General features: G+C 56.0%; 3 protein-coding genes across 3 annotated transcripts; all 3 read right to left on the bottom strand.

Moving 5' to 3' along the window:
- Positions 1-2,214: 2,214 nt before the first annotated feature.
- On the bottom strand, positions 2,215-5,805 carry JN550_010286 (uncharacterized protein; the record flags this gene model as incomplete). Its single annotated transcript, XM_049308523.1, has 4 exons — positions 2,215-2,621; positions 2,674-5,364; positions 5,431-5,598; positions 5,775-5,805. 4 exons carry the CDS (start codon positions 5,803-5,805, stop codon positions 2,215-2,217), a joined length of 3,297 nt encoding a protein of 1,098 aa, XP_049167715.1.
- A 933-nt stretch (positions 5,806-6,738) lies between these two features.
- Positions 6,739-7,845, bottom strand: JN550_010285 (uncharacterized protein; the record flags this gene model as incomplete). The annotated part of the gene is made up of 1 exon (XM_049308522.1): positions 6,739-7,845. The coding sequence occupies one exon, from the start codon at positions 7,843-7,845 to the stop codon at positions 6,739-6,741; it is 1,107 nt and encodes a 368-aa protein (XP_049167714.1).
- A 606-nt stretch (positions 7,846-8,451) lies between these two features.
- Positions 8,452-10,088, bottom strand: JN550_010284 (uncharacterized protein; the record flags this gene model as incomplete). The annotated part of the gene is made up of 2 exons (XM_049308521.1): positions 8,452-9,588; positions 9,645-10,088. The coding sequence occupies 2 exons, from the start codon at positions 10,086-10,088 to the stop codon at positions 8,452-8,454; spliced, it is 1,581 nt and encodes a 526-aa protein (XP_049167713.1).
- Positions 10,089-11,257: the final 1,169 nt, after the last annotated feature.

The raw sequence follows: 11,257 nt of genomic DNA, 5'->3' as shown, positions 1-11,257 counted from the left end.
CTTCGTACGTCGTGAGCCATGGGCGTTGAAACTCTTCGTCAGGTTTGAACCACAATCTACGCAGACGTGGGACAATCCACTTCGGCATCGGCACCCTGTGCCAAGAGCCCACTTCGAAGACGTCGTACGAGCGAGAGATAGTCTGTCACTTAACGTTAAATCACCACCGTACAGGTCCAGATCAAAGACTCCTTGTCCCCTTGTTACCAACTCGAGATGTCAAATCTCCAAAGATCGACAATAGTTTGCTCCTTCCAGATCTCCACCTTCCCTAGCATGCATGGTTGCCAATGCCAGAAAGGCACAAGGCTGGCGGGCTCTCGCACCTTTTCGGGACCCTGGCGGCTTTTGCGAGCCAGCACGTTTTCTTCTGGTCTGCATTCCATGTTCCCGAATGTGACAGTCTTTATTTCCAAGGCGCTAGCCCAAGTTCATCACCTATTTTGGGGTTAGAAAACCCTCCTCGAGAGAGGCTCCATCGTGGGGCCCGTTCTAACTCACTATGAATCCGTGACCGAGGGGGACTATATAGCTCAAACAGTGAGGGACCCAGGATCGTCATATGAAGACATTTTCCTGGGATCAACATCCTTCTGACGTTTTCGTCTCCTTTGCGAGAGGCGAACCGACATCCAGCTGAACAGCGGTCCGAATAACCCCTGAGCATGCGCTCTTGGGAGACAGGGAGCCCGGTCACCCGGGTCAATCTGGGCCGCTCTGCTGCCCCTGGTGTTTGGAAACTGCGTGCAGTCCTGGAAGAATAGACGGCAGAAAAGGCAGCCTTGCTACCTTGCTGTGCCGCCAGCGAGATCGCCCAATGTCCCAAGGATTGGGCTCGAGTGCGGACGAAAAATTTCCGTGACACATCTCGCGGCCTGCCCAAGCGAGCACTTCGGCTTCTTGCCACAGGCAGCCGAGTGCTCGGGTACGGTTCCGTGAGAGGAAGCCGCGCAAAGGGTGGGCATGTCCGTCAAAGGGACCGCCAGGGCGTTGCAGCATGCGCCCCAGCGGCCCAGTTGCTGGCCCCATTTACCATTGCGTCGGGAGGCTCAAGTAAGGGCAAACACTGCAGTCCGCCGTTGCCCGACGGCCTGTGCCCTCCATCCACAGTATGTATGTAATAGTGGCAATGATATGATGTGCAGATGTGCAGAAGGCGAGAGAGTGGCAGTAGGTGAGCCCACATATGCACACGTGCAAATATACCCGTGGCCCTGTACATTGACTCAACTGTTAACTTCTTACCACAACCTTGTTGATACGGAGACTCCTGTTGTAATGGTTAGAAATAGCTCCAAAATTATGTGTTAGTCGTAAGAACACTCGCATTTACTTATGAGTTTACGGCCGTTGGCTATGAGAGCAATGGCGGTGGTAGTGAAGAACTTTCCTAATCTGGCTGTCGTGCAGCATCAAGTGGTTCAGCCTCATGATAGCAGCTTGTAGTTGACCCTATCTTGCTCTTCAGCTAAGCGACCATCATGCTATATATAATTCATGTTATGACTCTGCTTCATTGTTGTCTCGAGGAAGACAGCATGCTATTCTCCTGTTGGCGACACCGGAGACAAAGTACCGGATCAAGCCAAGCCAACTGCTGTATCATCGGTGACACTCTGATCGCATGAATGATGCATGGCCTCCTGACCGTCTGAGGTCTGATGGTGTTGTCCATGTAATTCGCTTAGCTACTGGAGCTAAAAGCAGAATGCAGTACGGGATGCAACAACCACGAGTACTATTTACATCTGTACCTGTAAGAACGTGGTGAACCATCCTTCTATAGACGTCGTGCAGGGCACGGGCACGGCATTCTGTTTCCTTCGTTGCCAAAACCACTACATTTGTTAACATACAGCTTGTTGCTTGTATGGCATCCTCAGAAGCCCTGCTGAGAAGACTTGTATCAAACAATGTGGCAATGATTATTATGATGATATAGTACCATGGTATTGCCCCATCCGCCAGCACCGTTCTACCGCGTGTAGTACATGTGTTCACTCAATTATAGCAGAGGGTGGTCTAATACAAATCAGATGTCATCATGGATGGTGACACCCCCTGGCGAAAGACGACTCTTCACACAACTGGCAAACACTCAATGACCTCGAGTTCTCGTGATTACGTCCCCCCTTTTATTTCTAGTCTACATGCGTTCTAGGAGTTCTAGAGCCAGCGCGCCAGATTGTTCTCCTTCTTCTCCTCATCCGTGCTCTACTCCAGCTTCAGACCCTCGAACTGCTTGATGGTACCCTCGAAGCCCTTGGCCTCGGACTCGAGATCGCCCAGCCGCTTGCGGTCGTTCTCCTGCAGGGCAGCGTCGGCCTTCTGCTGGTACGCCGGGTCGTTCAGCAGCTTCTCTGCCTTCTGGATGGCCGCGCGGGTCTTCTGCAGTTTCTTGGTCGCCTTGTCGATCTCGCCGTCAATGTCGACTCGGCCCTTGACGTGGAGGAAGACGGTTGCCGCGCTGGACACGGGGTAGGCGACGCAGCCGGCTGGCCGGGAGTCAGAGCCAGACAGGATTTCGATGCTAGTAACACCCTTTCCGCTAAGTGACTTGATTGACTGCACCTGCTCAACGGCAGTCTTGTGCGCTGTCTCGTCGTAGGTTTGGACATACACTAAAACATCATATTAGCATCGGCTCGTACAGTTCCCGATGGCGAAACTTACCCTTAGCCTCGTCCTTGAGGGCGTACTCCGCCATCAGCGATCGGATACCCTTCGATGAACCCAGGACAAGCTCGTATGCGGCCTCAGCAGCAGGGTTGTCCAGCTCCGGATCGTACACAGGGTACTTGGCAATCATGATTGAACGAGTCTCATCGCCAGTCCGGCGGGGAAGGCGCTGCCACAGCTCCTCAGTCAGGAATGGCATGAAAGGATGGATAAGTTTCAAAGCATTGTCAAGTGCAGTGTAGAGGGTGTTAACAGCGGAACGCTTCTCCTCCTCAGCACCCTCCTGGATGAGCGCCTTCGAGTTCTCGATGAAAACATCGCAGAGCTGATTATACCAGTAGGTGTAGATGATGTTCGTAGACACACTGAACTCCCGGTTGGGGATTGCCTCGTTGACCTGCTTCACAGCCTGGTTCATCTTGTGAAGAATCCACTGCTCAGCCAGAGACTCCTTTCCGGTGGGCTTGCCCGAGGCGGGCGGGACGTAGCCGCTCTCTAGCTTGCCCAAGACGAACTTCGTGGCCTGGTAGATCTTGTTACAGAACTTTCTGTAGGAGTGCATGACCTTGATGTCAAAGTTGATATCTCCACCTCCAGTTGTGTAATTGACCATGCAGAATCGAAGGGCATCAGCACCGCACTGGGGGATACCGTCGGGGAAAGCAGTCTTCTGGTATTTCTTTGCCTTCTCGACCTCGCTGTCTTTCAAGTTTCCAAGCAACAGCTGCTGGTTGAGGGCCTCCAGAGGGATACCCCGGATGACGTCCAAGGGGTCGATAACGTTTCCGAGCGATTTGCTCATCTTGCGACCCTCGCTGTCTCGGACCAGCGAATGGCAGTAGACCTCCTTGAAGGGGACATCTCCCACCATCTTTAGTCCCAGCATGATCATTCTGGCGATCCAGAAGAAGAGAATATCCCATCCAGTCTCGAGAACAGAAGTGGGGTACAGGTTGGCAAGGTCGGGGGTCTTCTTGGGCCAGCCTAATGTAGAGAAGGGCCAAAGACCAGAGCTGAACCATGTGTCAAGAACATCCTCATCTCTCTTAAGCGTGAACTTCTTGCCGGGTAAAGCCTTTTCGGCCTTGGCGCGAGCTTCTTCTTCGGTGCGGCCTGAGAACCACATTTTGCCATCAGATTCGTCGCCAGTCTCGCCCTCAACCTGGGCAAAGTAGACAGGACACTGGTGTCCCCACCACAGCTGGCGAGACAGACACCAGTCGTTGATGTTTTCCATCCACCTGTAGTAACTTCTCTCGGCAGTCTCAGGCTTAATCTTGATGCGACCATCCCTGACGACCTGAATGGCAGGCTCGGCCAGCTCCTTCATTCTCATCCACCACTGAGGCTTGAGCAGGGGCTCGATGACGTCTCCTGATCGTTCACAGATGGGGACCGACATGGGGTTGTCCTTCTTGTCAACGTAGAGTCCCTTTGCCTTAAGGTCTTCCTGGATCGAGTAGCGAACATCAAAGCGCTTCTGCCCCTGGTAAGGTCCGGCGTTCTCGTTCATCAGACCGTTGTCCGTGAGGATGTTGATGAACTTGAGGTTGTGCCTCTGGCCAAGGGCAAAATCGTTGGGGTCGTGCGCCGGGGTAATCTTGACGGCACCGGTACCGAACTCCTTGTCAACGTACGTGTCGGCGACAATGGGCATGAGTCTGCCCGGAATGAAGGGGTGGACCGCATTCTTTCCAACAAGGTGCTTGTATCTCACATCATCGGGGTGGACAGCAATACCGGTATCACCCAGCAGGGTCTCAGGACGAGTCGTGGCGACCTCGATGGTCTCCTCGCTTCCCTCGATGGGATACTTGAAGTGCACAATGATACCAAACTCAATCTTGCTCTTGTAACCCGGAACCTCGATCAAGGTGCGGCCAGGAAGCTCCTTGTTGATGACTTCGAGGTTTGACAGCGCAGTGGTGAGCTCAGTACTCCAGTTGACCAGGCGGTTTGCTCTGTAGATGATACCCTCCTCGTGGAGCTTGACGAAGGTCTCGGAGACGGCCGCGGAGAGGTTCTCGTCCATGGTGAAGGCCTCCCTGCTCCAGTCGGTCGATCCACCCATCTTGCGCTGGGCTCTGTTGATCTTGGTGTGATACTCGTCCTTCCACTTCCAGACGAGGTCGATGAAGTCTTTCCTGCCTAGGTCGTGGCGGCTCTTGTTCTCCGTCTTCTTGAGACGCTTCTCGACGACACTCTGCGTGGCGATACCAGCATGGTCGCAGCCAGGAAGCCAGAGGGTGGTCTTGCCGTGCATACGGTTCCATCTGATCATGACATCCTGCAACGAGTTGCCGAGGGCGTGGCCCATATGCAATGCGCCAGTCACGTTGGGGGGCGGGATGACGATGACGAACGAGCCCTCGTCCTTGACCTTGCCGTCGGGCTTGAACTCGGGCTTGAAGAAGCCCTCCTTCTCCCACCACTCGTACCAGGCGCTCTCGACGGCGATGGGGTTGTAGGCCTTGAACTGGGGGTCGTCGAGGGACTTGAGGCGCTTCTTCTCGCCGACGGGGGTGTCTTCGACGTACTCGGGCAGCGGCTCCTCGACGGGCTTGGGAGCCTTCTCCTTCTTGGGCTTGGCGGCAGCTTGGGCGGGCTGGGCTGCGGCGGCGGCCTTTGCCTTTTGCTTCTCAGCGAACTTGGCGTTCTTCTCGGCCTTCTTGCGCTCCCTCTCTACTGTTTCGCGACGGTTTAGCTTGGCGTCTTCCACGGCCGACTGGGGTCACGTATGGCAGAACGTACACTCCTTTGCCGTCTTGGGCTTGGCCTCGGCGGCGGCCATGGTCGAGTCCTGGCCGCCGGCATGGACAGGGTCCGTCGCCTGTCCAGCAGCCACGGCATTCTTGGTCTCGTTGGAAAGAGGCGGAGGGGCGCCCTCGCCGACCTTGCTGGGGCCTTCCTCAGCGCCGACTGTGAGGCAGGGGAGTCAGCACGAGGACGAACACAGACAGACATCCACACACACAAGCAAGCACAGCAGCAATAGACAAGAGCAGGTATCTGGGTCAGGCGGGGTAGGAGACTGGGACATGCAGCAGCTGGGTTCCCCCGGGGATGGAGGGGCAGGGCAGAGGGACGGGACGTACTGGGGTTACCACGACCACTGTTTGTAGCCATTGTAGCACGTGTGAAGTGAAGATTCGATCTGAATGGCGACCTGCGCACCCAGAGTGCACGGAGGAGTGGTCTAGACAACGTGACGGTATTTGCGGGTATGGAGGGGAAAACCTAAGGGATGGGGCCGGTCATTTGGGGTGCTGCAGTATATGTACTATAGTCGGGCCTCGTCTGCAGCTCGTCCGTTTGTGTGCGGTCCAGCGGTGCTGTCTGGCTGGCCGGCGGGCAACGAATTTTTGTCGAGTCACCACCACCCCAGTTGGTTAGCGGGCAGCGGGCAGCGGGCAGCGGGCGCCGGCGGGCGGCCTGCATTGACTCACCCGCCCCGAAGGAGGGGCACGTACTATTTTTCCCTGGCGACAACTGGCCTCCGACCCAGGAAGCGCCGCCAGCTGCCAGCCAGCCCGCATACAGAATCTATAGTGCTAACTTGGTGCATGTATACTCGACAGAGCATCTTCATCTTGCGATTTAAGGCGTACCATGGATTCCTTTGTCCTTAGACGCTTGGCATCGCATGTACAAAGACTTTCCGTACTCGCGCAGGTCTCAATAATGGGAACCGAATCTGCTCTCGGTATGACTATGACTATGACTATGACTTCGTGCAAAGGGGGCAGCTGTGAGTCAGCTTCAGATGTAACATCAGCGTCTATCATGTGAGAATGCCTGGCGTATACCTGCAGAGTACTACTCATCGGGCCTCTCCACCAAAGGCCGTTTGGGAATACACAACTATTCAAATTAGTGCTGGACTTGTGAACTCCAACCGCCCCCGTAGCCCGTCTCAAGTAAAAAAAGAAGTGCTGCACTGGTATCAATATATAGCCCCCCGAACAACGGAATTCAGCAGCATGTACTCCCTTCACAGACAAATCCATGATCACCAGGCCCTCTTTCTGGTAGAAAACAAGACGTGTGCCTTCTCTCTTATCAGGACACGCTGGAACCCTGCGGGACACTGCCGGCTGGCTCGGATACCGCAGGCGCCTTGTGAGTCTCCGTGGCCGTCGTGACCTCCGGTCTGCCCTCAACATCGGCCTTGGCGTCATCGCCCGTCGTGGCCTGCGGCGGCGGTGCTTGTTGTTCCCCTGCCCGCTTCCCCAGTGGGCCAACCTTTGCGACATCCTTGTGCTGCCTCTCCTTGGCGATCCAGCCGAGGAACAGCGGCACGTCCTTCCAGACCACGCCGGGCATGGCCATGTTCTGCACCCACATGGGCAGCACGCCGCCGGCGTCGCTTGCCGTCGCCATGAGCCACTCGATGCGGCCGTCGTCGAGCTTGCGGATGCGCTCCACGCTGACGTAGCTCGCGACCTGGGCGCCCTTCTCGCGGGCCAGGCGGCTGGCCTCGGCCGTGCCAAAGTCCGGGACCGGGATGCTGACGACGAGGAACTCGCTCTTGCCGCGGGCCGCGGCCGTCATCTGCAGCACGGGGAACGTGCGGTCCTTGAGGGGCTTGCCGATGCGGTGGCGCATCTCCTGGACCTTGAGCTGGAAGCCGGTCCAGGTCTCGCCCGCCTCGGCCGCCTCGACGCCGCCGCAGTCCCACACGAGCGCCGCGTGCGTCGCCGCCACGTTGGGCGTGAAGGCGTCCTCGGCCTCGGCGTGCTCGTCGCGGAAGCACCGCTCGAACTCGGCCCAGCTGGCCGTGCCCGGCGCCGCCCGGTCCTCGTGCACGCTGCGCCGGCACATCCAGGTCTCGTTGACCGGCTTCTTGTCGCCCAGTCCGCTGCGGCTGATGACTGTCTCCAACTCACCGGCGCCCACCACGCGCTCCGAGACCTCTACCTTGGCGGTCGAGTCCGGGGACGACTTGTCACCCTTGTGCTTCCATAGTTTGGTGCTTGGCGTAGAAGAGGAGGGCCCGGACGATTTGGGCGCTGCGCTGTCGATAAAAGGGACAGCTTCCTGAAGGACTGAGATCAGGAAGGGGGCGAGTTCATCGGCAGACTCGGTTGGCGAGGGCAACTGCGCCGTTGAGACTCCCCAGAGGCGAATGAGGGGCCCGAGAGAGGCCATTACATCTGCTGCCGACATGGCGATGTGTTGCCCGACCTCAATATGTGAGTATCAAGTACAAAGCGTTTTGAGCCACGAGTATCAGAAATATTGCTTGGCTTGCGAGGGCCCACCGGTTAAGTTGTAATTGTAAGCATATCAACAGGGCGCGGAAGTCATGCACAGCTATTTTGACGGAGGTCAAGCGGAAGAAGTCGCAGTATCAATACAGGGATTCCATCATCGATGGTGAATTCCAGAGCGGTAGGTCGCGAATTGGAGTCGCGATCCATGGGCTCCCGCATGTCCCATGCGTCATTCATGCAGGGGTTACCACCGCTAAGCTTTTGCGACAGTGCGCGTCTCCAACTCCCGTTGTTTCGGCACATTTGCCTTGTGCTTTAGGATGTGGGGAGAAACTGGCAAATAAGGTCTACGTAGATCTTCAATGTCTCACATCATTGATGGAAAGACCTTCGTAACTTGGAAAATCATTAGAATTATGTATGTAAAAGTCTAATCTGGCATCCGCATCTATCCTTGCATACCCTAGGCTAGCATCGAAGCGGCTCATATGCGTCGTCTCATGTGCTAAATGTATATACAGGAAGCGTGTAGTGTAGTCATTAAGTCTTCCCGGCCCCTCTACGGGTTTCTCTTCTCCCAGTAGATCTTGGCGGGCTCCAGAGGTCTGGAGAACAGCGAGGCATAGTCGGTACCGATGACGGTGTTGCTGCCGTCCGGGTTGCGGAACTTGAACATGCGAACCACCATGGCCACAATGGTCTGCAGCTGCACGTTTGCGAACTGCTCACCGATGCATCGATGCCTTCCGGCGCCGAATGGCAGGTAGGGCGACTGAGCACCCTTGCTGACCAAGCCGTATCCGTAGTCGATCTTCTCCTCCTCGTCTGCCTCGGACTTGGAAAGTCTTGGGGTAAGGGGGTGGTCCTTCTCCCATCGGTGCGGCTCCCACAAGTCGGGTTCGGGGAAGTACTGCGGGTCAGTCGCAGAGACACCAGCCGCTGCGAGGAGCACATGGTCGGTAGGGATAACGTATTTGGTACCAGGGACAGGCATGGGCTGCTTCACTGCGCGCATGATTGAGTGGATGGGGGCGTTGAGTCGCAGCGTCTCCTTGATGATAGCCTGGTTCAGGGGCAGCTTGGAGAGGTCCTCGTAGGTCAATGGCGGTAGGTCAGCTCCCAGGGCTTCGACCTGCTCGCGGTACAGATCTTCCATAATGTCAGGGCGGGATGCCAGGCGAAGCATGATCCAGGAGCTGGTAGAGGACGAAGAGTGCTGGCCGGCCATGAGCAGGGCAATCATCATATGGGCAATCTCGTGATCGGGAACCCTGACGCCACCCTTGTACTCCGAGTTCATCAGGTGCCACATCATATCCTGGCTGTCGCTCTTGCCCGCGGCACGTCGCTCCTTGATGGTGTCCATGTAGATCTTGGCAATAGTCTGTTGCGCATGATCACGCTTGTTGTTCCAGGGGAGGGGTGCCCAGTGAAGCATGAAGTTGATGGCGCTGAATCCCATGTCCAAGTCATGGTACAGATCGGCCAAGGACTCGTCAAACTTGTTGCGAATTTCCTTGCCCTGGAGAGAGTGCGAGGCCGTGAAAATGGTGAGCTGGGCCATCTTGGACGGGATGTCGACAATGCCCGAGTTGCCCTTGAAGTCGGCGTTCTTCTTGAAGTACGATGTGACCTCGTCGGCGATAATGGGAACGTAGGACTGGAAGGCCTGGGTGGTGAGGGCGATCTTCATGAACTGCGATGGGACTGGTTAGAAGTGATGGCGACGCAGGAGCATGACAGGCGACAAACCTTCTTCTGCTCCATCAGCTTGGAGTTGGGGCAGTCGTAAACCACGTCCTTGCCAAAGACCGGAGTTGTCAGGACAGAGTAGATGTCCTCGGCGCTGACGTCCTTGAGCTTTCCGTTCAGGATGAAGTCGTTGCCCTGGGTGCCGACGTAGACGGTGGTCTTCTTGCCGAGCAGGATGAAGGTGAAGATGTCGCCGTACTTGGCCCGGTTCTCCTGGAAGAAGCGCGGAGGGTCCATGCCGTAGGTGATGGTGCTGCCCACGACGGGGAACCAGGAGAAGACCATGGGGGGCTCATTCGGGTTCTTGAACAGGACCTGCTTTGCGATGTGTACAAAGATGGCGAGAAAGAGGAGGGAGCCCGCGATCACGCCGACTTGCGATGCGGTCGAGAGCTGAGACAGGCGCTGGGCGGCGGGCCCAGCGATCTCTTCGAAAAGACCCATGGCGGCGAGAGAAGACGGCAGAACCACAGGCGATAGGACTCGGCAGCGCGTGAACCCCGAAAATGAGCGTCGAAGGGTCGGGTCGGGTTGAGGTCGAGGAGGGGGTTTTAAATAATGGTCGCGGCGGAGGCGGTTTGCACGCTTGGGGGACGATTGGAAATTTGTTGATGGCGGCTTCTGATTGAACAATGCTAAAGAACAATAGGGGTCTCCCACGCCGGCCAATCAGGGGCCCGGCGTATTCGCATTCAGCCATCCCGAGCTCCACCCCTTGCACCTCATCGAACGTTTCGCGCCTTGATCTGGTCCTGCATCGTTCGACGAATGACGTTCGTTGCAGACAACTCGAGAGAGCGGCCCTGCAGCATTCTGCATCTGAGGATGCATCACGGCCGGTCTGGTGGACATGCTTCTCGATATGCCCGACGTCCGACTCTCAACGCCAAGTCCCCGCTTCTCCGGGTACTTGACACAGTACACAGTAGGACCTGGCAGTGGGCGCCACGAGACTAACTTCCAACAGCCCGGGTCCAGATATCGCTTATTAGTTGTCTTTGGCCGCATATTTGCTCACCACATGGCGCAGCAGTCGTCAGTCAGAAACCATATAGATGGTCTGCCTATGACGACTACTCAATAACTAGATGATGCAGTGCCTGGACCTGCAGGAGACATTCACAGGGGAAATTGACCTCGACGATGAATCGAATGCGAGACTAGTACATTGCCGTCGGCATGCAGTGGTGGTCATTTAGTATTTCACTTCTACCTTTCAGTGAGGCCCGTTCAAGGTAAGCTTTAGAATCAACTGGTCTCTCAATAATCCAAGACTGGGTGGCTTGGTTGCATATACCTATGTAACATGTGAATATATAGTTCGTAACAGCTACCAAGCCAGCTTGATAGCCACAACCAGATTATATACGACTTAACCCGATTTCGACCGGACATGGCCAGTTTTGCACGGCAAGGCTCAGTCCGTCTTAGTTCTCCTGGCTTTCCTGACATGGCCTTTTCTCCTCGCCAAACCGGTCGATTGTAGTAGGGATGGCTGGCTTTCTTCCCCATCACTGCCTCCATGATCAACTGTGAGCTTTCTTTTGGGGTCTCTAGCGACGGAACGTGGTGTTTTCTCTTCAGTTGTGTTGTCTCGGTCATCAGGTTCTCCA

The sequence above is a fragment of the Neoarthrinium moseri genome (genome assembly GCF_022829205.1).
Source record: "Neoarthrinium moseri strain CBS 164.80 chromosome Unknown scaffold52_Wmoseri_CBS_16480, whole genome shotgun sequence".
NCBI lineage: Eukaryota > Fungi > Ascomycota > Sordariomycetes > Amphisphaeriales > Apiosporaceae > Neoarthrinium > Neoarthrinium moseri.
The sequence above is the reverse complement of the archived record's forward strand: the minus strand, read 5'-3'. Positions and strand labels throughout refer to the sequence as shown.